Source organism: Pan troglodytes, chromosome 2 (assembly GCF_028858775.2).
Source record: "Pan troglodytes isolate AG18354 chromosome 2, NHGRI_mPanTro3-v2.0_pri, whole genome shotgun sequence".
Classification (NCBI taxonomy): domain Eukaryota; kingdom Metazoa; phylum Chordata; class Mammalia; order Primates; family Hominidae; genus Pan; species Pan troglodytes.
The window spans coordinates 130,214,490-130,238,636 of NC_086015.1; the positions used below are offsets into that span (position 1 = coordinate 130,214,490).

Sequence of the window (24,147 nt, forward strand, 5' to 3'; positions counted from 1 at the left end):
AGCTCTGGCCCGTCACCCTGGATTCTGCAGCCCCATACCTCGCACCGTGCAGATCCGCTGCCCCACGCTACACCCGGAGTTCGCGTCTCGCCACGCCTCTGCCGCGGGACTTTCCTCCCTGGGCTGCATCCCCAGCTGGGAATGCGCCACCAGCCTGGGGCCTGCAGGGGGCGCCCGGGCTCCCCGCGCAGGTGCCCGCCCATCTGACAGAGCGGAACGCGCGAGGCCGAGAGCTGGGAACACCCGGCCCCGCAAGGTCTGGGAACTGCGATTGCCTCCTTCAGCCTCAGTTTCCCCTCCCGTGAAAGGAGGCCATGCTCCTAGCCTGGGCACACTGAGCCAGGCCCTGTTCCCGGGGTCGCGGGCTAGCCCGCTCGAGAGCGGGGGGCTCCCGGAACTGCCCGCGCGGCCCCGGTGCCCAGAGAGTTGAGGCGGGCAGCCGTATCGCCCTTTGAAGACGCGCGGTGGGCCCCTGCAGGCGCGCGGCGCGGGGCAGAGCGCCCTCTGGAGGCCGCCGCCGGCCCCGCCCCCGCCCCGCCCCCGGGCTCTGGGCGGCGCATGCGCGCGGCGCGGGGCTCCGCGGGCGGCGAGAGCGAGGCCGGTCCGCAGCCGCGCGGCGCTCGGCGCCCCATTCATGCTGGGCATCGGCTGCGCGGCCACGCAGCGGAGCCCCGGCGCGGCGGCGGCCTCGGCCTGGGCGGCCTGCGCGGCTTCGGCGGCCCCGCGGCGGGGCGGACGGCGGCGGCGGCGCGGGCGGCTGGGCGCGGCGATGGCCGGCGGCGGGGCGCGCCCCGGGGCGGCGGGTGAGTCGGGGCGCAACTTTCCCCGCGGCGCGGGACGGTGGGCGGGGGCCGGGCCGGGCTGGGGTCCGGGGCCGGGCGGCCCGTGGGTGGGCGCGGGGCGGCCTCCGGCGGCGGCCCTCTCGTGAGGCGGCAGGCAGGGGGTGTGCGCGGGGACTGCGGCGCGCGTGTCCGCGGCCCGCGTGTCCCTGCGGCTCCGGCCCAGGCGTCCGCGTGTGTCCGGGCGCGGTCGCGGCGCCGACGCGGAGAGACCGCACCCCCGTGCGGCGGGGCTGGGACCGCGGCCCGGTATCCAGCGCCGCGGCCTCCCCCGCCCCCAGGCCGGGCCCGCCGAGCCCCGCGGCAGCTCCGGGGTGGCGGGGGGCGGGCGCTGCCCCTCCACGGAGGCTGGGGAGAAAGTTTGCGGCGGCCCCGCGGGGAGGCCCCTGCGGTGTCCAGGCCCGGCCCGGCCGCTGGACCTCGGCTCAGACCTCTGGCCGCGGGCGAGGACGGGATGGCCAGGCCCGGATAGGGATCGGAGCCTCCCAGCAGGGCCGCGGGGGCCGGAGGAGGTCGTGCAGGCTAAGTCCCCGGCCGGCTCTGGGGCGCGGGGTGGAAGTTGGAGCGGCTTCCCGACCACAGCTGCCACCGCTCCCACTGGCCCGGAGTGCGGGGAGGTGGGCTCTGGGTGCCGCCCAGGAGGCCGCCCCGCTCGGGCCTCCTCGGCCTCCCCCTCTCGGGGCCTCTCCAGGGTCAGCCGCTTCCCCCGGAGGCTTCCGATTGCTTCCTGGATAGTCCCGGGCCTGATGTGCGGCGAAGCTGGAGGCAGCGGGCCGATCCCGGGCTGCCAGGGGAATGGGGAGTGGGGACTCCAGGGAGGCCCATCAGTCGGCGTGAGGTCCCAGGTGCAGCCCTGGAAAGGAGGGGAGGGGCTCCGAGGGGCGGCCCCGGGCGGCGATCTGCCCCAGGCTTCTGTGTGGGGTTCTGGGGCCACGCCCCTTGAAAGAAAGGGGTGTGTGTGCGGGGGAGGGGACGTGGTCGAGCCTCTGTCCCCTCAGCGCGGCTTCTGTGGCTCAGGCTGCTCCGTGCTGCCCCATCTCCTTTCACACGTAGCCGGTTTGGGGGTCGGTGCAGGGATGGGGCGCAGTTTCTGCTCCCCGGGCCCTTGAGGAGCTTGCCTCAGGTCCCCTCGGCTTCCTGCGGCTTGGGGTGTGCGGCAGAGGCCAGGTGCTGCACCAGGGGCACCAAGATGCTGCCCGGCCCTTGAGGAGCACCCAGCCCCCTGCCAGAGGCAGGCATGTGAACCAGTGATTCGCTGCAGGGCCAGGCTTCCATTCCTGGGGGGTGCCGGTGGGGCCCAGGAAGGGCGTTTTGGGCAGAGAGGACAGCATGGGCGGAGGCCTGGGTTTGTGGCCTCAGTGTGTGCTCTGGGGGTGGGGGACACATGAGGTACCTGTGGACAAAGCAGACAGCCCTTTGCTGGACTCCTGACCCCCCAACGTCGTTGCCTGCCTGTTTTGAGCCCCCAGGAAGGCCCCCGTGCACAGAGCAGCTTAGAGCAGCTGGCCGGGAGGAGCGGGTACCCCAGGGGAAGGCCCGCAAAGGTAGGCACTTTTTCTCAGGAGCAGGACTCCAAGGCCTTCAGAGCCGGATCCCCTAGGACTGGTCGGGAGCAGGACCACTGGGACCACCTCCCATGACCCCCGTTGTGGGGGAGGCGGAGTGCCAGGAGCAGCTCTCTTCCCCCCCGGCTGCTGTTGTGAGCCACTGGGCAGGATGGCAGCCCCACACCCCAACCTGCCTGAGCCATAGCAGGATCTGGCGCAGGAGGACTTGGGGGGATTGGACTCTTCCTTGTGGGGAGGGCTTTGGGGGCCTTTGTTTCTCAGGGTGAGAAGGAGCTTTGGTGTCACTCAGGCCAGGAAAGGGAAGGGGACACTGCTGGCTTGGCGTTCCACCAGGCGGCGATCCCCTCCTGTCCAGGAGAGGAGCCCCTGGGCCGGGGCTCCTGCACGCAGACCGCGGGGTCTCTCTCCGCCTCTCTCTCCCTGGCTAGCCCCATCGGCATCCCAAGGCCAGTCTAGCCTCCCCTGCCCTGGCTCTGGCTCTGCCTCAGCCTAGAACAGCTCTGGCCATGCCGGAGAGCCACAGCTGTTCCTACTGCCCTCTGCACAGCCAGTGTTTCCCACCCCAGGCCTTTGCTCCTCCTATTCTGCCCCCCACCCCCACCACAAATGCCCACCCTCCTGCACCAGCTCCCAGGCTACCTGGTCCTCTCTTGAGGCCTTTCCCCAGCCACAGTGGCCAGCTCTGCTCCTCGGTAGAGTGCAGCATCTGCCCATGCTCCCCTCCTAGCCCTGGCATGGGCCCCTGGCACCCTGGCACCTGGGCCCAGCTTTGGAATGAATACATTTTTTCCTAGGCAGACCCAAGCCTATGAGAGTTGAGCCCTGCAGGCTGGCTGGCTGGTCCAGTCTCTGGAAGCTCGAAATTTGGGCCCTGCCCTGCTGGGACTAGTTGGGTGACCTTGAATCTGAGCCCCAAGTCTTATACCCCTAAGGTGGAAGAAGTGGCCCAAGCATTGTCACTGGCCTTTATTAGATGCTGGCCATGAGGGACCCAGCCCTAGGCTCGGGGCTCCCCCTTTCTTGGCCGGCAACCCTGTGACCCCAGGCAAGTCCCTTCCCAGCAGACTTTGTTGGGGCAGTGGGGTGAGGGTGGAGTTTGGGGCGGTGGGCCCAGGGCCAGGCTGGAGTTTGGATGGTGGCTTCTTAGCCTGGTCCCTCCTGTTAAATACAAAAAGTAGGGCCCATAATTGCATTAAGACGTGTATAATTATCCCAGAGGAGGGGAGAGCCCAGCCCCTGGTAATTGCAGGCCTGCTTTGAACTGATAAACGGTGAGTGATTCATGTTTTCATTGGAGTTCACATGTGCTCAGCTCCCAGCCCCGGCCCCACTGCCACTGTGAGGAGCCTGTTTTCTGGCTCCCGGGTCTTCCTTGAGCTCTGAGGCGGGGGCGGGAGTGGGGACTCCTCCCCTGCTGTTCTTGGGGCGCTGTCCGGCAAAGGCAGCTGGCAGCCTGCTAGGAGCACCCTGCAGTTCCTGCTCTGGGATTCTAGCCAAAGCTCTTTGCTTCTGAGAGCCTCGGTTTCCCCACCTGAGCAGTGGGTGTGTGCTGTGCACACGCTGGGCAGGGAGTGTGTGGGGAGTGAAGCAGGAGTGAAGAAGCATGGGGGGCTGCCGCACCCAGACCTGGCTGGCCCTCCGCATACCCTTCATTCATCCGCTCACTCACGGGGATTTATTGAGTCTTCCTGGGTCCCTGGCTTGGCTTGGGGATGCAGTGGCAACCACCCAGAGCCAGGCCCTGCTCTCACAGGGCAGCCATTCTGGCCGGGAGAATGGGAGCAATAAGTAATAGAGACCCTTCACGAGTCTTGTGCTGCAGATGAGAACAGGGTGACTGAGCAGGGCGGGGAGTGGAGACAGGGGCACAGAGGCCTGGGGGAGGGGCAGGCAGCCCCACACTGCATGTGGGCACCAGGCACAGAGGCTGATGGGACTGTGCCCAGCTCCCTGGTAGACTTGGAGAAGGCATCCATCTTCAGGCCTCAGCTTCCCCATCTGTAAAATGGGGCCAGACCATACAAGGGGTGTCTGGGATGGTCTGTGCAAACTGGCTGGCTGAGGCTTGAACTCAAGACTCAGGACTCAGCCTTGCTGTAGCCGGCTCCAGCCAGGAGTGGGTGAGAGGCCCCAGCACATCAGGCACATCCAGGGCAGCAGGCCCTACTGACAACCAAGGGGGTGGCACTGCTGACTATGCCTTGTGGGCAGGTGTGCCCTTTCCTCTTTCATCCATGAGAAAAGAGCTTTCATGCCCCTTTTGCAAATGGGGAAACTGAGGCTAGGAAAAGAGAGTGTCCCCATCAGAGTCATCTGCCTACAGAGTAACAGGGTCTAGATTTAGCCCAGTGCTTGGCTGCCAGTTGCTAGGCAGGGTGTGGTGAGACTTTTCCAGAGGCAGTGGAGGCCAGGACAGGATATGGGGACTCCCGCCAGGATCTGGGCAGCGCTGACCTCGTGTGCAGGTCAGAAGAGTGGCCTTAGCCTCCGCATAGGGACCTGGCTGTAGGTGGTTGTGGGTGGAGGGAGCCGAGTACCCTGGCAATCCAGGAAGGAGGGGTGTGCATTTTGTGGAGTTTGGGGTGGAGTCAATGGACCTTGGTAGTGAGTGTGACCAGGAAGTGAGGGCCCAATGTGGAGCAAGGCAGGAGGGGGCCACGCAGGTCTGGATGGGTATGGGGTGCTGAGGCTGGGAAGGGGTCACTGTGGAGGGGTGGAGTGCAGGGAGCACCTGCCAGCCTTCCCTGTGGAGGAATTCCTCTTTCCTTGGAGTTGGGTGTGAGGCTGGGAGCAGGACTGGTGGCTTGGATAGAGTGCTGAGAGTCAGGGCTGGTGGGCCAGGGAGCCTGGGAAGGGGCCGTGTGGCGGGGCACCCGTCGGCTGGGGTGGGGATGTGGGTGGGACACATTGCCTGGCTTCTGGACTGCAGGTCTCAAGGTTTATCCAGCATGGGGCTTGGGGTCCCACGGAGAGCAGCCCAGGCTGCCACCTATCCACAGTGAGAACTGCTGCCTGTGTGGCCTGGGCCTCCATGTCCTCTGTGGTTCCTGTGCTGTGGGCTGTCAGGGCGTGTTCGGGGGAGAGGCAGGGCTGTGGAGGTGGGAGTGAGCACTAAAGCCCATCTATGTCAAGCTTCTGTAGGGGACGGTGGTGGAGTATGTCCCCACCAGCCTCAGGCAGGGAGCTGGTGCCCACCCTGGGAGTACAGAGCTGTGGGGAGGGTCCTGCTCCCCAGTGCATAGGGAGGCTCTGGGTGAAGGCTGCTCTCCAGGTTGGTGTCAGATGTTGGTGTCAGCTGGGGTCCCATTCCACACCTCAGGCCCTTGTCACCTGCCTTCCTGTTCCTGGCCTCCGCCAGTGATGGCAGGGCACAGGTGCCAACGGAGTGACCTCTTGCCAGGTGTCCTGGGGATACCTGGTGTACCCCACAGCTTATAGGGCCTCAGGCCAGGGAGGTGCCCAGTTTGCCCCTGGCTCCTCCTGGTGGGTCAGGTCCTGCCTCCTGGATGTGCAGTGGGCATGCCCAGCACTGGAAGGGCTCACACTGGGAGATCATAATATCATGGGATGGGCCATGCCTGCATTCACATGCCCTCTTCTGCCCCTTCCCCAGGGCTGAAGCTCCCGGCACCATGATGCTCACCCCAGCAGGACCAGAGCACCAAGGCCCAAGTCCCCAGCCTGCCATGCCGCTGCCACCGCGGAGCCTGCAGGTGCTCCTGCTGCTGCTGCTGCTGTTGCTGCTGCTGCTGCCGGGCATGTGGGCTGAGGCAGGCTTGCCCAGGGCAGGCGGGGGTTCACAGCCCCCCTTCCGCACCTTCTCGGCCAGCGACTGGGGCCTCACCCACCTAGTGGTGCATGAGCAGACAGGCGAGGTGTATGTGGGCGCAGTGAACCGCATCTATAAGCTGTCGGGGAACCTGACACTGCTGCGGGCCCACGTCACGGGCCCCGTGGAGGACAACGAGAAGTGCTACCCGCCGCCCAGCGTGCAGTCCTGCCCCCACGGCCTGGGCAGTACTGACAACGTCAACAAGCTGCTGCTGCTGGACTATGCCGCTAACCGCCTGCTGGCCTGTGGCAGCGCCTCCCAGGGCATCTGCCAGTTCCTGCGTCTGGACGATCTCTTCAAACTGGGCGAGCCACACCACCGTAAGGAGCACTACCTGTCCAGCGTGCGGGAGGCAGGCAGCATGGCGGGCGTGCTCATTGCCGGGCCACCGGGCCAGGGCCAGGCCAAGCTCTTCGTGGGCACACCCATCGATGGCAAGTCCGAGTACTTCCCCACACTGTCCAGCCGTCGGCTCATGGCCAACGAGGAGGATGCCGACATGTTTGGCTTCGTGTACCAGGATGAGTTTGTGTCATCACAGCTCAAGATCCCTTCGGACACGCTGTCCAAGTTCCCGGCCTTTGACATCTACTATGTGTACAGCTTCCGCAGCGAGCAGTTTGTCTACTACCTCACGCTGCAGCTGGACACACAGCTGACCTCGCCTGATGCCGCCGGCGAGCACTTCTTCACGTCCAAGATCGTGCGGCTCTGTGTGGACGACCCCAAATTCTACTCCTACGTCGAGTTCCCCATTGGCTGCGAGCAGGCGGGTGTGGAGTACCGCCTGGTGCAGGATGCCTACCTGAGCCGGCCCGGCCGTGCCCTGGCCCACCAGCTGGGCCTGGCTGAGGACGAGGACGTGCTGTTCACCGTGTTTGCCCAGGGCCAGAAGAACCGTGTGAAGCCACCCAAGGAGTCAGCACTGTGCCTGTTCACGCTCAGGGCCATCAAGGAGAAGATTAAGGAGCGCATCCAGTCCTGCTACCGCGGTGAGGGCAAGCTCTCCCTGCCGTGGCTGCTCAACAAGGAGCTGGGCTGCATCAACTCGGTGAGTGCGGCAGGGGCGCCCCTCCTCCCGCGGCCCCATCCCCTCCAGGGACGACGGCATCAGTGTCAGATGCACGCCCAGTGGTGCCTGCTGTGTGCCTGGCCTGGCTTTTGGCTTGGCCATCCCCAAGGCTTAGCTAGGTGGGGCTGCCCTTTTCCATCCCCCAGAGAGTGGGTTTGGACCCAGGGTGCTAGCCCCAAAGGCTGCTGCCAGCCATGATGCTGTCTTGTGCCTCAGAAGATGGGGTGACGAGGCCCTGCTGGCATAGTCCACAGCCCCTGTGGGACACTGGACAGAGTGCCAGCCACATGCCTGGTCCTACACCTGGTGCTTGCCTGCTCCATCTTGTCCCCATCCTACAAATGAGGTTACAGGATCAGAGAGGTGGGGTAACTTGCCCTGGGTCACACAGCAAGTGAGAGGCTGGGGCCAGAGCCTATCAGGTGAGCCCAGACACCATTTCCATGGAGCGCTTGTGTCCCCCACATGACCCTGGTGGCACCTGCCCGCTGGGCCTCTACTTTTGCCCAGCAATGGGAGCTGATGGTGCCATGGTGCAGGCCACAGTTAATAACTTGCAGAGAAAGTGACCCTGACTGCAGGGAGCCACAGCCACCAGCACCCATCAGAAGGCACAGCTGGGGTGGGGCCTCTATCTTGCTGCCTTTCAGGGAGTATCTTGTTCACACTCCTGGGCAGGCTCAGAGGGCACGGGCCTTGCTTAGGGTGGAAAGTGAAGGGGCTGGGACTCGGCCCAGACCTGGGACCCCCGAGGCCAGGCCTTCTGGGCTTGCTGCTGGGGGTCGCTGGCCATCGCAGGGGAAGGCCTCGCCCTCTCTGGCTGTAGTCTCCCATGTCTGACCTGAGGGTGATGCTGGTTTTGTCCTCAGGGCAGAGTGGGACTGCAAGGGCCCCTCAGCCCTTCCGTCTCACGCTCACTGCCTGTGTGAGGCAGGGCCCATGTGTGCTTGGCAGATGCAGTTGTCCACCCTCCCCTTGGCTTTTCAAGGAACGTGTTTTCTCTGCACCATACAGATGGAGACACTGAGGCTTGTAGGGGCAGAGCCTGGGTGAAGCCCCACCACACTCTCTCTTTGTGCCCTGCCCCAAGGCTGGGGCCTGCTCTTTCCTCCCTGGGGACAGTCCCCACTGCCCCCTCCCACCTGTTCATTCCATGTGGCCTAGCCCTGGCCCAGCCTCCCCTGCTCCTTCCTCCTGAGCAGCCTGGCACCCGCCAATGAACCCGCTGCAGACAAGGACCATCTGCCCCACTTCTCCCCACATCCCTTCCCTGCCTGCCCTGCCCTCTCCTTAGGCCTGGTGGTGGAGCAGCGCCCCCTCTACACTGGCCCCCAGCTGCTCCGGAACCTCAAGCTATTGATTGCTTTCTTGTGCTCTTAGCTGGGAGCCCGCCCTCTGCCTTTCAGGTGTGACCTGCTCCCTCCTGTCTTAAACCCTCTCTGTCTGCACATCTTCTCTGGGGGCTACCCCCAACTTCTCTAGAAAGACAACTGCACTCCCAGCCCTGCCCAGGGAGGCCCAGTCCTCCGGGAGAAGGTGCCCGGGGAGTGGCTCTCACCCTGCCCCTTCCCACAGCCCCTGCAGATCGACGACGACTTCTGCGGGCAGGACTTCAACCAGCCCCTGGGGGGCACAGTCACCATTGAGGGGACGCCCCTGTTCGTGGACAAGGATGATGGCCTGACTGCCGTGGCTGCCTATGACTATCGGGGCCGCACTGTGGTATTCGCCGGCACGCGAAGTGGCCGCATCCGCAAGGTCAGGCCTGGGTGGGGTGGGGTGAGGAGGGGGCTTGGGGCAGGAACAAAGGCTTGAGGCCGTCCCAGGTGGCAGGCCCAGTGCTGCTGTATGCTGTGGGAGGCTAGATCTGGCGTACAGGGGGCAGGGGGAATGTTGCCCTACACTAGGCCCGGTGACCTTGAAGGGCCCCACTCCCCTCTGTGCCTCTGCCCATGACTGGCCCCAGGCCCACTAAGCAAGGACACTTTGAGACCACGCAGGAGCCTGTGCAGGGGCCCAGGGATGCTGAGGCGGGGGCTGGCTCTCCAAGGGCACTTGACCTCCTGGGGAGGCTGCTGTGTGTGGGTGGTGAGGGCAGGCCTGCGCGGCCCCCTCCCCTCTGGGCCCTGCTCCCCAGCTAGGAGATCCAGTGTCTGCTGCCTCAGCACTCTGCCGGGCCAGAGGCCTTGGCCCTGCCTCTCCCCAGCCCCTCTACTGGGCCAAGGGCAGGGCAAGGGTAGTGCCCCCGCCTGTCTTTGGCTGGTGCTTGAGGAGCTCCAGCACACAGCCCTGGGCTGGCCCCACGGTGGCAGGGGGAGGGCTAGGTGCTACAGGCATGGCTGTCTGGTCTTCAGGGTTCTCCTTTCCTTCCCCAGAACAGTGGGCTGGACAGAGGCAGTGCAGAGCTTCCTGGAGGGTGTAGGTGGAGGGGAGCTGCCTGGGCTGGGGTGGGCACCAGGCTGGCCTGGTGTGGAGGAAGCTCCCGGAGAGACTGAAGGGTGGGGATACTTGGACACCCCAGAGGCCCAGTGGGCAGTGGTGGGCCCTGGGGTGCATAACCGGCACCAGAGGCTGGTGCTGATGCAGCTCCCCTGAGCCCATGTGTGCCCGCGAGTGGGGCTGGGCCGGGGGCTGGCCAGGGCTTGCAGCTCTCAGCCCGGTGCCCAGTGTTAGGAAGGGGGCCTTCCATCTCTGCCATGGTAGTTGCCCTGGGAGTGGTGGGGAGTCCTGCCCCTCCCTGGCTCTGTGATCTCTGGGAGGGGATCCCCTGCAGCCTCAGCTTCCCTCTGTGAAATAAGCCAGATGTTCAGGCTCTGGGCTGGGGGCGGGGGGTGCTGGTGGTCTTGGGGCCCGTGGGGGCCCAGCTGCTGATTGTAGGCCCCCCAGGGTGGGGGTGCCCTGGGGTCCTGCTGGTTCTGCTCATAGTGGCTATGAGGCTGAAGCTGATGGGGAAAGTCCTCTGACCCCTGAGTTGGGTCCTCTGCTGTGACTTCCCTTTTGGCCCCCATGTGGGGTACCACCCTGTGGCTCTGGTGCGAGGCCCCTCCCGTCCTCTCAGCCTGCACTCCCTCTCCTCACACTGGAAGGCACACAGGGCTCTCGAGCGCATGGGGTGGGTGTTGGAGTGGGTTTTGCCAGACAGAGGACTGTGCTTGTGTGGAAGCCCAGTGCAGCAGCTTAGAGACATTTTGTGGGGCGCCCCAGAGCCTGTTACCCAGCCAGTGACCAGGTTCCTCTAGCCCTACCCTGTTCCTGCTGCCCGGCACTCACCCTCTTGTGCCCCAGGGGCACCGTTTGGGTCAGAGCTTTGCTGAGGGAGCAGCAGGACACAGCTGTTCCTCTGGGTGCCAGTTGGCCTGTCTCCCCTGCCTCCTCACCCCAGTTCCACAGAGGGAAACTGAGGTACAGAACAGGGAACTGCAGAGTTGGGCTTGGGCCCATCTATGGGAAGAGGCTGCTTCTGGGTTGAGATTCTACCAACTCTTCCCCTTCTTCCTGCCCCCATTCCTTCTCCCAATTTTCCCCTTCCCAGCCCTAGTCCCAAGGAGGACCATTCTCAGGGAGGCAGGCATGGGTGGAGCCTGTCCTCTGCTCCCTGGGCCAGGCGCCTCCTTGAGCCTGGCTTTGTGGGCAGCTGCTGGATGGTGCAGCTGGGAAGGTGGAGGCTGCGTCCTCATGGCCTGACATGGCTAGTTCCTTCCTGGTGACCCTGGCCGGGCCCCCACCCCTCAGAGCCCCAAGTTCTCCTCAGAGGCTCTAGGTGCCCATACCTGCCTCCCAGCACCCATCCTGGGTACCGCCTCCCTCCACCCCCAAACAAGTCTGGGCTGGGTGCCGTGGGCCACGTGTGAGTGGCACCCTTTGGGAGCATCTGGGGTCAGCTGTGCCCAGGGGTTGCTGGCCTGGCAGAGTCTGCAGTCGGGGACTTGGGTCTGAGTTTTGTTCGGAGGCCCCCCCAGGCAAGGCATGCCTCTGCTTTGTCCCCCTGGATGCAGACACGGTCATGTTGGTGAAGAACCTGCCACCTGTACTCTTTCACCCAAATCCACCTGCTCTCAAACTGTCCAGCAGCTGGGCATGTCCCGTGCAGGGTTTTTGAACCTCAATGTCATGCAAATGGCTGCATGTCAGTGTGGGTCCCAGCCCTCTCCTGCCCACTGTGTGGCCTTGAGCAAGCCGTCCAGCCTCTCTGAGCCTTGGTGTCTCCTCGTACCATGCGGACCTGGCATGCTCGTGTGGCCTGGGGTGTGTGATGAGTGTTGACCGTGCGCCAGCACCCTACAGAGGCCTCATAGCAGCCTGTCATCTGTTTGACAGGTGGGGAAACTGAGTGCTCAAGGCAGGTGCTCAGGGCTGCTGGCTCTTCCCTCCCTTTCTGCGGTTCCTTGGAGGAGGCTGGGCAGAGTTCTCTGCTAGCCTTGAGAGCTAGGCCCCTTCCTCAGTGACCCCCTCTCTGAGGAGCCCCTTGCCACCCACTCCCACCTGTGTTACAGTCCAAGACCCTGGCTGTCTGGCTAGCTCCTGCCCTCCGACCTGGCTGGGGGTCCTGCTGCTGTGGGTGCATTTTGGGGTGGCTGCCTGTTCCATCCGCTCTGCCTCCCTTGTTCCCTAGTTACCGTGGGACCTTCAAAGCCTAACTTCCCACCACAGGCCACATGGGCAGAGGGTTCCCTGGGTTTGGGGTGAGGGGCCAGGAGGAGGAGATCTACCCTCACTTGTTCTGGGGCCTGGGTTCGAGTCCTACTCTGCTTGCCTCGGCTCTGTTATGTCCTGCAGACTCCAGTGCGAGGCCTCTGGCCTTGCTCCACTGTGAAGGATGCTTGCTCCCCGCTGGCCACACAGGCCTCTACTTGGCCTGGCCCGGGGGCAGCAGAACTTCACTTCTCCTCGTCTCTCCTTGTCATGCTGACCCAACCTGTGTGTGGGGCTGGCTGTGGTCCAGGGTCCAGAGCCAGGGTAAGGAGGGCCATGCTGAGCCCGGCCCCTGGGCTGCCCTGCCTCCTTCTTGCTCTCAGGGCCTTGGGAGGGGCCGGGCCCCGGGGCTCCCTCCTGCCTGTTCACATAGGGCTTCTCCTTCCCTGAGGCAGCTGGCCTGGCTGTGCTCTCAGAGCACAGGGCCCCGCCTCCTGCCTTCTTCACTTGGTCTCCTGGAGCTGGGCCCTGGGGACCCCCAGCCCACGCTTGACCCAGGGGCAGGCCTGCCAGGCTGACCACTCCCTGTCTTTCCCAGGCCAGTCCTTTCCGGGCTTTAAAAAGTGTCTGGGGAGCTCCAGGGACTTGGCTGGCCCCGGGCCAGTTCCTGTCAAACTGTTGTGGTGTAAAATTGTAGCTGATTAATTTAAGACCTGCCAACTTCGGCTATGGGGCTGACTGGGGGTGCCCCTGTCCCCCCTCCTTTCACCAGAGCCTTGCCTGGCACCTGCTCTGCCGCCACAGAGGCAGCCTCTCCCCCTGGGGTGCCTCTCTCAGCGAACTTCCTGGGCCCTGCTCCCAGCTCCTCCCGTGGCCGCTGGGGACCCCGGGCCATGTCAGGAGCTCACAGGAGCAGCCCCTGTTTTGGGTCCTGTAGCATCAGCCCAAGTACCCCCATGGGAGGGGAGAGCACAGGCCCCGGCCTGCAGAGCGGGTGCCGTCCCCCTACAGAGGAAGCTGGGGAGAGCCTTGCCCTGTGGGCCGGCTGACGGGCACCCGAGGCCAGCCCTGCTCTGGTCCTGCTGCTGCTGCGGGGCAAAAGGAGCCAGCCCCTGGCTGAGGCCCAGCCTGCCCATTCAGGGAATGTAGGCCTGACTGCCTGAGCACCCGGTTTTTCAAGATTCTGGAAACCTGTATTTTGTGTGAGATCTCTTGGTTATTAAATCCACGTTGTAAGAGAGTATAACAGGACCAACTCAAGCATCCCTTTGGCCACCAGTTTGTGGCCCAGGGACCTGCACTGTGGCCTTGAGTAGCTTAGGGAAGCCACCCACCTGGGCTCTGAGGCATGGCCCTGGTGAAGCCCCATCCTCTGGGGCCTTGGTTTCCTTCCCTGGATGTTGGGTGCATCTGGGCATACCCCAGGGAGTCTTGGGGCTTGAAGTTCCTTCTGGAGCTGACCCCTGATGAGCCATCACAGCATCTCCCTGCGGCGGTCCCTGCACAGAGGCTGCAGCTGCAGTTCCCTGTGTGCGTCCTGGCCTGGCTGGCCCCTGTCCCTGTGCTCATGGGCCCTCAGGACTCATGCTGCAGCACCTCCTGCAGCTTTCCTGGTCCCCACCATTCTTCAGCACTCCTAGGGGTTCCCAGTGGCGGGACCTGCAGCAGCTGGGTCTCTGAAGTGCTTAGGAGGCCTGTGGCATTAGTTGCCATCCCTGAGCTTCGGGAATGGTGGCCTGCGGGGCCTGGAGCTGGAGCGAAGCCTCTGGAGCCCTGCGCAGCGTGGGAGGTGTCCTCTGCCCGGCCATCTTCCTCTCTGCAGACAGCTGGGCACCTGCTGTGTGCCTGGGCTGCCTGGGGACAAGGAACACCTGCCCCCTAGAGGCCCCACTGCTCTAGAAGCTTCCAGCATGCTTTAGAGGCCTCTTTGCACTCCCCTCATACCCCCGGACCCCAGGCAGGATTTTGGAATTTGTAAGTTCTGGAAGTTGAGTGGCATCTCACAGCCCACGCAAGTGCAAGGCAGTTGGTGGCAGGTGCCCACTGTGGGGTTGGCAGCTTGAGCCTCTTCAGGTCTGTAGTGAGCCTCCCTGTCCAGGGTCTGTGCCAGGGATGTGGTAGGAGACCGTCCTGAAAGAGCTGGAGCTGGGGGGGCAAGAAGTGTGCTGGCCACAGGCAGCCCCGACCCAAGGGAGGTGCAGGGCAGGACTGAGCCCCCAGCCCCTTAGCCGTGGAGAGGCTGCTGTCCCCCACCATTGAGTTTCATCTCGTGTGTTGTTGAGGGAGGGACAAGGGGAGTTGATTTCAATGACTTGCCCTTGAAGCCTACAGTCATTCCCAGATACAGCCTGTGCTGCACTGTTGGCGTTCTTTGGGAATGTGCCCCTTGCACCTGCAGCATGCAGCCCACTCCCGAGCCTGCAGGAGGGTCCTGTGCCCTGCATGGTCAGCCTGTGACAGACGCCACATGGAAGTGACACACATGGAAGCGTGCATTGGGGGTGTGTCACGGGAGAGCATAGGCACCTACCATCCCTGGCAGCCCCTCCTGGTCCTTCCCTTCCCAGGGTGACCGCCCTGGCCGGCTCCTTTGACGCCGTGTGCTGCTATGTGGGCTCTGGGGTTGAGTCATCATCTTTTGCTTGGCAAGACTCTTCCTTACTGTGGGCAGCTGTGGTGCATGCCATGTCCTCATGTTGCGTGTTTCAAGCACACATGCCTGTGCATCCTGCCCACTCTGGATGGCCATGGTGTTGCCAGTCCTTGCAGGCCTGTTGTAAGCATGGCTGTGTGTGGATTCCTGTGGCAGAAGGATGGATTTCTTTTGGGTTTCAGCCTGGGAGCAAGGCTGTGGAGCCTCTGTTGTTGTTCTGCCTTAACTCTCTGGGACCGCCTCTGCTGCTGCTGAAGGACTTGGTGGCGGCCTGTGGCAGTGCCCGGCAGCATGTGGGGTCAATGGGCATGAAGCAGGTGCTCTGGGGCAGGCCACCGGGTCCGTCTTTGCTGTGCCCCCACTGGTAGTCTTGGTGGGATGGGGCAGAGCCAGCTGCCTGTCATGGCTGCTCTCTGTGGGGCCTGAGTGTGTGCTGCCACTGCCAGCAGTCCCAGTCCCCTTCACGGGGCCCTGCACGGTAATCTGCCAACACCTGTGCTTCCTGGTGAGCGTGTGCCCGCCCCCTTTCCGCCTCTCCTGGATGTAGTTGGCCACTGTGGGCCGAGCCATGAGGATGCAGGGAGCGACCTGCTGTTTGCCCTGTGGGCATAATGAGTGCCGTCCCAGAGCTGGTGGTGTGCGAGGGTGCATAAGCATCGCTTCTGCTTCCCAGTGGCTGGCAGGGCCACCCATGGGGCACTCACGGAGAGCCCTAAGCCAGTCAGGATTAAGCCAGGGCACGGGCCCCGCAACACCATTGATAAGGTGGAGGCAGCAGTGGCTTCCCCATGCCGTCCTGTGTGTGCTCGGGCTCATGGCCAGCCTGGCAGGGGCGGCCTTGTGAGTTTCCACACCGGGCAGTCGCCTTCCCCCACAGGCACATGGGGCCTGTGGTCCCAACCACAGCAGAGACCACGATGTAGGAGGCGCTGGCAGCGTGCAGTGGGTATGGAGGCTGGAACAACCCAGGGGACTGGGTGGTCTGCTGGAAGGGTGTTCTGGGGACAAGGAACAGGAGGGCCAAAGCTCAGAGGTGCCCCCGTGGATGCTGGGAAGCGCACTGTGCCTTTTGGGGTTTCAGGGGCTGCCTCGGGCACACTATGCTTGTGTGGTGGGTCACTTCACCAGAGAAGGTGGCAGGACCAGCTGGATGGGGGGTAGGTGCTGATGTGGGTCTTTGAGGGCCCAGGGCCATGGGGTGGCACTAGGGTCAGAGCTGGAGGTGGCACTGAGGTCACAACAGGATGGAGGAGAGAGGGCACCAGGCAGCTGGTGGGTTTGAGGGAAGACACTGGGGCAGATGGTCCCTGCTGCCTGTGTCCCCACAGGACCCGTGCTGGTGACAGCCTGGCTGTGGCGGAGACTCTGGCCAAGCCCCAGGTTAGCCCGGAGCCCAGGCAGTGGTATGTGACTGAGGTGGTGCGGTCTACGGTGGTTCACGGTGGCCCCACCAGGTGTGGCCTCACCAGCTGGGTGCTAGGTTCCCCAGGCAGCTGTGCACATCTGCCCCACAGCAGGGCCAAGCACACATGCCTCCCTTCCCCTTTGGAACCATGAACTCCTGAATTCTCACACAGCTCTATGAGGTGGATGTTGGCAGATGAGACCAGGGGTTGGGGAGGTCCACTCCTTGCTGAGGGGTTGCTGCTGGGGCAGGCTGGAGCCTGTCTAAGGCAGCCCTGGCTGTCCTTCACCTGCCAGGACCCTGACTTCAGTCTCTGCTCTCCCCTGTGTGCTGGGGGTTGGGGGTGGAAGAGATGGGATTCCTAGGACACTCTCTCCCCCGACAGGTGTGTCTGGCCTGATTCCAGCCCTCGGGCTTCCTGCAAATCCTGTTTTAATTACCCAATTACTGCCAAGAGGAAATTGCTAATTGCTTTTCCAGTATCAAGTTCCTCCTGGCCTTTCTGAGAATGGTGGGGACCCAGGAAGGAGGCCTAGAACCTGTCCACAGCTGGAGGAGGGGGCAGTCCTGTGAGGGGTGAGGAGGGTCTGGGAGTGGGTCCGCTGGGGCCTACCTCAGCTGTGCAGTTCTGGGTGGGAAGGGGAGGGGCAGGTGGGCTCTGCACCCTGTGGGGGTCCTGAGAAGAGAGGGCAGCAGAGGCTCCTGCCCCTCGGGCAGCCCTTCCTGGGGCCACCTCAGGCTGGGGACGGGTTTGGCAGCTGCCTCTGCAGAAAGGCTGAGAAGTGTGTGAGGCCTCCATGTGTGGGCACCTCCTTAGCTGCTGCCCCTGGTCTTTGCCTGTCCCCACCTTGTCCTGTCCTCCCAGCCCTGGGGCCAGGAGGCAGCTCCACAGGTGCATCCCCGCCTCACAGGAAGAGGGAGGGCCAGGCCCCTGGCTGCCATCATGGGTCAGGCAGAGCTGGGCAACTCCCCTTGCCAGGTCAGGGCCAAGCCGGGCAGCCCCCTGCCTCCCGGCGGCTGGGGCGCGTGCCGGTCCTGGCACATAGCCTGGGTGGCCCAGACATCCTCCCGGCACCCCCGCCTGCCCTCAGCCCGGAGAATGGGCCCTTTGTTGGCTCTGGGCGGGATGGACAGCTGACCTGGCCGGGCCCTCAGCTACCCGCCGGCAGCAGTTGGCCAGGGCTGTGGCGGTGATGGGAGTGGGTACAGCCAGCAGGGCCAGCCTGGGGCCTGCATTGAGCCCTGCCTGCTGTGTCCTGGGGGCAAAGGGGTGAACCTGCTCCCTGGCCTATCTGTGGGGAGGGTCAGGTGAGCCCTGTGGTGGTGGGAGGTGCTCAGTCCAGGAGTGAGGGCCATGCCTGGCGTGGCCTGGGCACTGAGAGGCCTCGGGACTGCACTTCGGTCTCGGCTCCAAGCCCAGGGTCGACTTGCCCGTGTGCATGTAGGACAGGTACCCCAGGGTTAGATGGTCCAGGCAGAAGCAGGTGGGGGCATCCCGTGTTCCGCCAGCCAGGGATGGGTGGGGGCCTGGTGCAGCCAAGGGGCATATCCAGGGAGGCTGCTGGCTCTGCTGAAGCCCCTTGGGTCAAGGGGAGGGTCCTCTCAAGCAGGGGGCGGCATGCATGGGCAGCGCCAGCTCCTGGTTTGTGCTGGGAGGTGGGAGGGTGGGCTGTTGGGGCCAGTCGTGGAAGGTTCTGGTGGTCTTTGGGGAAAGATTTGCAGAGCAAGGAGGTGACAGCTGGGGGAAGATTCCAGGGCATGCCTGTGGCCCGTTCCCATGCCCGGGACACGTCAAGCCTCTCATTTGCTCTGCCAGCTGCGCAGCTGCTGTGGGAGGGGCTTCTGGGCCCAGCCACCTCGAGGGTGGGCTGCCTCCAGGCGGGTGGCCCGAAAGTGGACAGCTGTGGCCAGGGTGTGGGCGTCGGCACGTGGGCTCCCGGCCGGCGTGTGCCCTTCTGTCCTGCCACCCGCTCTGGCCCCAGGTCCACCTGCCGTCTGTGCCCCTGTGCTCTGGTTCTCCTGGAATACCCTCCTGCTGGGTACTGGCTCCCCCTTCCCACTTTACGAGCAGCCTCTGTACTCCTCCCAGGTGCAGTTGCGGGTCCAGGGCCCAAGGTTCCTCTGGCAGGTGCTGTGTGAGTCTCAGCTTACCTCCTGTCTGTGTGGTTTGATAAAGCTGGCTTGGCTGCACAGGCCCTTCACCCTGAACTCTGGCTAGGACACAGACACATGTCCTGGGGACCATTGTCCTAGCTGGATGCCCTGTAGAACATGTGTGGGTGCACAGGGGCCCTGCTGAGTCTGGACCGTGGCGCCTCAGTGAACAGTGTGGGGCCTGCACCTGCGTCACATCCATCCTCTGGTCTGGTGTGCTGTGCCGTAGTGGCCTCCCCAGTGCCCCGCTCACACTGGCCATGCCATGGCCTCTCCTGGGGCTCTGTCTCCCTGGGCCCAGCCTGTGTGTGTGAAGGGGTGGGGGTGGCAGGTGGGTGGACAGATGGGTACATGGCGGATGGACAGCTGGACGCGTGTGCTCCCGGCTGCAGCTGTCAGAGCCAACTGTCCAGTCGGCATGCTGCTGGGTGGAGCGGGGCGTTCTGGAGCCTGGGGCCCAGCTTCAGAAGAAGCTCCTATGGCTTCTTCCCTTCCTGGGACCCCTCCTTGCACCCCTCACCCACCGTTCCTTTTCTTGGAGCTGGTGTGCCCCCTGGACCTGCCCTTCTCTGACCCGTTTCTTCACCCCTTGGTGTGACATTTGTGCCCCCAACCCTGAGTGGGTGGTTGCCTTGCAGGCCGGGCCAGGGTCAGGCTCCGGCATCATGTGGCCCTGGCTGTTAGGGAGGTGGGTCATGTCCTTGTTGAGACACCTCTCAAGTGCTCCCTGCATGCCGGGCCAGGGTCCATCAGCTCAGGCTGAAGGGGCTCTGCTACCAGGGGCAAGAGGGGCCAGGGGCCATATCCCCTGGTGCTGGTAGGGGAGGGGGAGCTGGGGCTGGGCTTCACAGTGGGAAGCCGCTGGGGATATCCACAGGGCTGTGAGGATGGAGGAGATGAGAGGAATCGCGGTCCCTAACCGGGGTCTTCCAGGTTGGAGCCGCAGGTCTGCGCACTGGGCATACCTGCCCCAGCCTCCACCCAGTCTGTGTCCTGCCCTCCTCGCCTTCCTTCCCCCACTCCCTGGTGGCTGTCTTAAGCCGCTGGCTTGGATGTGTGGTTGGCTGCTCAGGTGCGGTGATTGCTGTGGGCCTGGCCACCCTGGGTCCTCCCTGCTCCCGCCTGGCACACCTGGCCTGGTTCTCATATAATCCTCAGAACAACTCTGTCTGAGGGAGGCAGAGAGAGGTTTGGACCCAGGCACTGTGGCCCAGAGGCTGGTCCTGGCTGGCATCCGCCTGGGTCTGAGTACCTGCCTCTGGCCACTGACCCAGAGCAAAGCAGGGGGTTTGTGGTGCTGGCATCCTAAGCGTCTGTCGGGCAGGCCTTGGGCCAGTGGTCATCTTAAACAAGGACTCCCACTCCTGCTGTGGCTGCAGGGCAGGCAGGCACGGGTGCACTTGGTGCGGGTGTGGGTGCAGTCCAGGCCCCACCGGCAGGGGTGCTGGGCGGCTGTGGCCTGGTTGCTCCTGGGCCTCCCACTGTCCCTGCATCTCTCCTCCCAGAGGCCGTGGGCCATGGCCCTGCAGCCAGTGCAGCTGGGCCCATCCTGGCCGCCTCTTCCCCTGCCCAGCTTTGGGCTCCACTCTTCCGGGTCTGGTTTGACTTAAGCCTGCTTGGTGGCGAGGCAGCTGAGCGGATGTGGGGGGTGGCCGGCGGCGCTCAGGAATGCGGCCCTCCCCCTCTCCCAGCCGACAGCCTCTTTGGCTCAGAAACACAGCGCCCCACCCTGGCCGGCCGCCCTCAGCCCAGGCCTGATGGATCGGACTCCAACCAGGGCTTTCGCTGGGCCCTGCTGCCCTGGACCTGCCCTGCTCTGTAACCGTGAGGAGTGAGGACACAGAAGAGGGGTACTGAGTCTGGGCCTAGGCCCCTGCCCTGAGGTGGAAGTGGAGAGGTAGAGCGGGAGCAGGAGTGGGTCAGGCTGGGGGAAGCAGGCCACAGCCCGCAGCCTGAGAGCCTACCCTGGACTCAGAGCTGGGCAGACACGCCCCAAGAGTCCCATCTCTGGAAAGCCCCGTGGGTCTCTCTGTTAATTAAATACATTTGTTTGGTAAAAGCAACTAAAAATACTTGCAGCATCGCGAGCTGCGGAGAAGAGCTGGCTAATTAACGCCTGGTTTGTTTGGGATCTGGAATACATTTCCATGCCGATGAGACGCCCACCCTCCTCCACTGCCTTGCCAGGATGCCCCCACCCCTAGGACACCCCATTCTGGAGTCTACTGGTCCACTGCCCTAGACTTCCTGTGAGCCCTGGCCTCTGCCCCCCACAACCAACATCCCTCCTTCAAAAGCCCAGCCTGGCCCCAGGGATGGCTAGGCACCCGTGGGACTCCTGTAGCCTTCACCCTGGGTGTGGCCATGCTGCTCCGTGGTGGGTGCTGGGCTGTGGTTGTCTCCAGGCCCCAATACCTTCTGGCCTCTGCTGACTGTTAAAGGGGCTGAATCACAGACTGGCCTGTTGGGGTCTGAGTTTGCCCTGCACTGGGGCTGGGGCTGGGGCTGGGGCTGGGGATGTGGAGAGTGAGTATGGCTGGCGCTGGTCCTCTCTGCTCATGCCTGTCTGGGCAGCTCAGGGAGGGGCTTTAGACCCCTGACCTTCTGTGGGGGGTGGGGCTGGGTCAGGGAGGTATCAGCACAGCTCCAGTTAGGGCCCCTTGCTGCCGCAGATCCTGGTGGACCTCTCAAACCCCGGTGGCCGGCCTGCCCTGGCCTACGAGAGCGTCGTGGCCCAGGAGGGCAGCCCCATCCTGCGAGACCTCGTCCTCAGCCCCAACCACCAGTACCTCTACGCCATGACCGAGAAGCAGGTGGGTGCTGCACCAGTCAGACGGTGTGGCTGAAGGTGGGGGCCCTCCTACCAGGAACCCCAGTCACAGAGCAGTAGAGGTGGGGCCACATCACAAGTTGGGCGTCCATGGCTCCTGGTGAAAGTAGTTTCAAGCTGGTCTGTGCTCTGCCTTCCTGCAGACTTGTGGGCTCGGCTGGGTCTGCAGGGGAACCGGTCTGGTCACCAGGGGCCCCACAGCCTCATTGCTGCCTCCATGTTCTCCTGGGCTGGGTTTGGCATTCCCACCCCTCCCCTGTTGACTTCCTGACCACAGAAACAGATGTATGAAGGAGAGCAATTTCAGAGGCAGGTGTCACTGGAGGGTTTGGGCTGTGTACTGGGCCACTGAGTCCTCAGGCCTAGGGCTGGGTCTCTGTCCAGTGGGTCTGCCCACGGGGCCTGTGGCTGGCCTGGTCTACCCAACCTGGTGCCTGGCCCAGCTCTGTAAGGCCATGGAGTTGAGTCCCTGGCCTGGCCTGCCTGGAGTCCACCCCTGCCCTATGGCCCAACCTGGTAACCTCGTGGCAGCTGGAGGGTGGGCAGATGGGGCAGGTGGGGCCAGGTTGGGCACACCAGCTGAGGCCAAGCCTCCCTCCCCTTCTGGCTGGCTCGTTTTTCCTCTGCCCCTCCTGGGCGCAGTGGGGTTCTGCCTTCCTGGGGACCTCAGGGACGTGCCTCCGTGGGCACTGGGATGCTGGGCTGAGCCAAGGAGCCAGAGTGAGCTGGGGCCCAGCCTGCCCCTCTGAGCATTGTCTGGGCCTGCATTGGAGCTTAGGATTGGGACCTGCCAAGCCCATTGATCGCTGGGGAAGCTCAGAGCTGGGAGGGAGTCCAGACAGATGGAGAGGAACTCTGGTTGAAGCTGCAGGTGCTTCTTTGATTGTCTCACCCCATATGGACTGTTCTCTCTGGCTGCTGCCCCCTGGGTTTCCAGGGCAGAGGCCTGACCTGTGCGACCTGGCTTGGCCAGGGCAGGGTCACCAGATCTGCCTTTGAATAGACTGAGAACAAGTGCAGGGCCTCCCCGGGCCTAAGGAGAGCAGAGTAGGGAGTCAGAGGTGAGGATGGTCAAGGACCCCTGGGGTGGTACTGGAGGGGCCTGACACCTCCCCCACACCAGGTGACGCGGGTGCCTGTGGAGAGCTGTGTGCAGTACACGTCCTGTGAGCTGTGTCTGGGGTCACGGGACCCCCACTGTGGCTGGTGTGTCCTGCACAGCATGTGAGTCTGGGCAGGTGGGCAGGGGCAGGCGGGGAGGGCCATGGTGGTCTCACAGTGGGGGAGGGGGAGCCTGGTGCAGGGCAAGCCACCCCGAGTTCTCTGCCCAGGTCCCGCCTGGCAGGCGGGCCCCGTAGGTCTCCCCATCCACCCAGCCTCAACCCGTCTGCCTGCAGCTGCTCGCGTCGGGACGCCTGTGAGCGAGCAGACGAGCCCCAGCGCTTTGCTGCGGACCTGCTGCAGTGTGTGCAGCTGACTGTGCAGCCCCGCAATGTGTCTGTCACCATGTCCCAGGTCCCAGTAAGTGTGGCACCCCAGGTGGTAAGGGGTGGGGGACAGCCATGGGGACCCTGCTCACCATGCCTCCTGCTGCCTGCCCAGCTTGTGCTGCAGGCCTGGAACGTGCCTGACCTCTCAGCTGGCGTCAACTGCTCCTTCGAGGACTTCACGGAATCTGAGAGCGTCCTGGAGGATGGCCGGATCCACTGCCGCTCGCCCTCCGCCCGGGAGGTGGCGCCCATCACGCGGGGCCAGGGTGAGTGGCCCCAACACAATGGTGCCCGCTGCCTGGCCAGGTCCAGGGCTGCAATCCAGTTGCCGCCTGTTTAGTGCCTCCCTTGTTCAGTTCCAAGGGCATGTTGGTGACACTCTGACAGCTGATATGGGTGGGGGTCTCACCACCTGCTGGTCTGGGAGTGGAGAAAACCCTCCAGGCATGTAGCCAGAGTGAGAGCCTTCCTGCCAGGGAGGTGGACAGCGGATACATCCTTCTTAGGATTTATCTTATGGGCTCACCATACATTTACAGTAGGAATAGACATAGACACATGAGCATACTTCACCTCCGCTACCATAATTATTGCCATCCCTACTGGCATTAAGGTCTTTAGGTGTCCCATGGTGACCCAGAGGGTGGAAGAGCAGGGCAGGGTAGGTGGGATGAAGGGACCACATGGCGGAGACCTGGGGTCTTGTGGGGGGCTGCAGGCTGGAGGTGGGAGTGGGTGAGGGGTGGGCTATGTGGGGCGCAGGTTGGGTGGGGGACAGTCTCATGGGGACTTGGGGTGCAGGACCCCTCTGGCTGCCACAGCCCGTTGGACAGTCGCTCTGCAGGCCCTTCCACAGGAGCAGGCAGCCTGGGGGCCTGGGGAGAGTCTCGCGGTTCTCAACCCCTCACACTGAGCAGGAGGCAAGCAGGGCAGATCCCAGGCCCTGGTCACCTGGGGGCTGAGGGGGTTGGATGCGTGTTTGATGCGACTGATGGTGGCAGCTAGGAGGGTCTCCGGGCAAGTTGTTCCCCTGTCTGGACTTGCCCTGTGCGGGAGTCCTGGGCAAGCAGTCCTGGTGACTCAGCCATGCTGCTCGTGCAGGAGACCAGCGGGTGGTGAAACTCTACCTAAAGTCCAAGGAGACAGGGAAGAAGTTTGCGTCTGTGGACTTCGTCTTCTACAACTGCAGCGTCCACCAGTCGTGAGTGTCTCTAGGCCCCTCCGCCCGCCTGGGCCTGGGCTACTTGCCCCACTCCCGTCCCTGTGGTCCCACTGTGCTCGCTGTCTGCAGACCTGTCCTCATGTGGCCAGGCAGCAGATGGTGATTCCATGATTGGGGCTCCTGAGGCTGGGCGGTCAGGGAGGGAGGAGAGGCCACTGTGAGAGCAGCTTGCAGGTAGAGGAGCCAGCCAGGGCAAGGCCATGAGTGCAGAGGGTGCCTGAGGCTGGGGCAGGCGTACCAGGAAGCAGCAGTCAGAGTGGGCGGCAGTGCCTGCCCCACAGGGATCTTGTAGGGCCCTAGGTGGCTGTGTATGGCTGCAAGGGCACATTGTGCAATGTTGCCACCGTGATATGGACAGTGGCCCATGGGCACTGGCGTGGAGGGGAGGTGCTCAGGGAGGAGCTGCGGGCTGGTTTGGGGGCCTGAGCAGGGGCCCAGACACGGCCCCTG

The 24,147-nt window shown here is 64.0% G+C and overlaps 1 protein-coding gene across 1 annotated transcript in view; it reads left to right on the forward strand.

Annotated features, from left to right (window-relative positions):
* The first annotated feature begins 591 nt into the window (after nucleotides 1-591).
* Nucleotides 592-24,147, forward strand: part of PLXNA1 (plexin A1) — a 54,288-nt gene continuing 30,732 nt past the window's right edge. Inside the window, exons 1-8 of the mRNA XM_016941857.4 lie at nucleotides 592-803; nucleotides 6,021-7,290; nucleotides 8,887-9,069; nucleotides 20,828-20,968; nucleotides 22,109-22,209; nucleotides 22,383-22,506; nucleotides 22,588-22,741; nucleotides 23,577-23,676. Coding sequence (XP_016797346.2) covers nucleotides 6,040-7,290; nucleotides 8,887-9,069; nucleotides 20,828-20,968; nucleotides 22,109-22,209; nucleotides 22,383-22,506; nucleotides 22,588-22,741; nucleotides 23,577-23,676 — 2,054 coding nt within the window. The 5' untranslated portion in view covers nucleotides 592-803; nucleotides 6,021-6,039. The remainder of the gene's footprint in view (nucleotides 804-6,020; nucleotides 7,291-8,886; nucleotides 9,070-20,827; nucleotides 20,969-22,108; nucleotides 22,210-22,382; nucleotides 22,507-22,587; nucleotides 22,742-23,576; nucleotides 23,677-24,147) is intronic.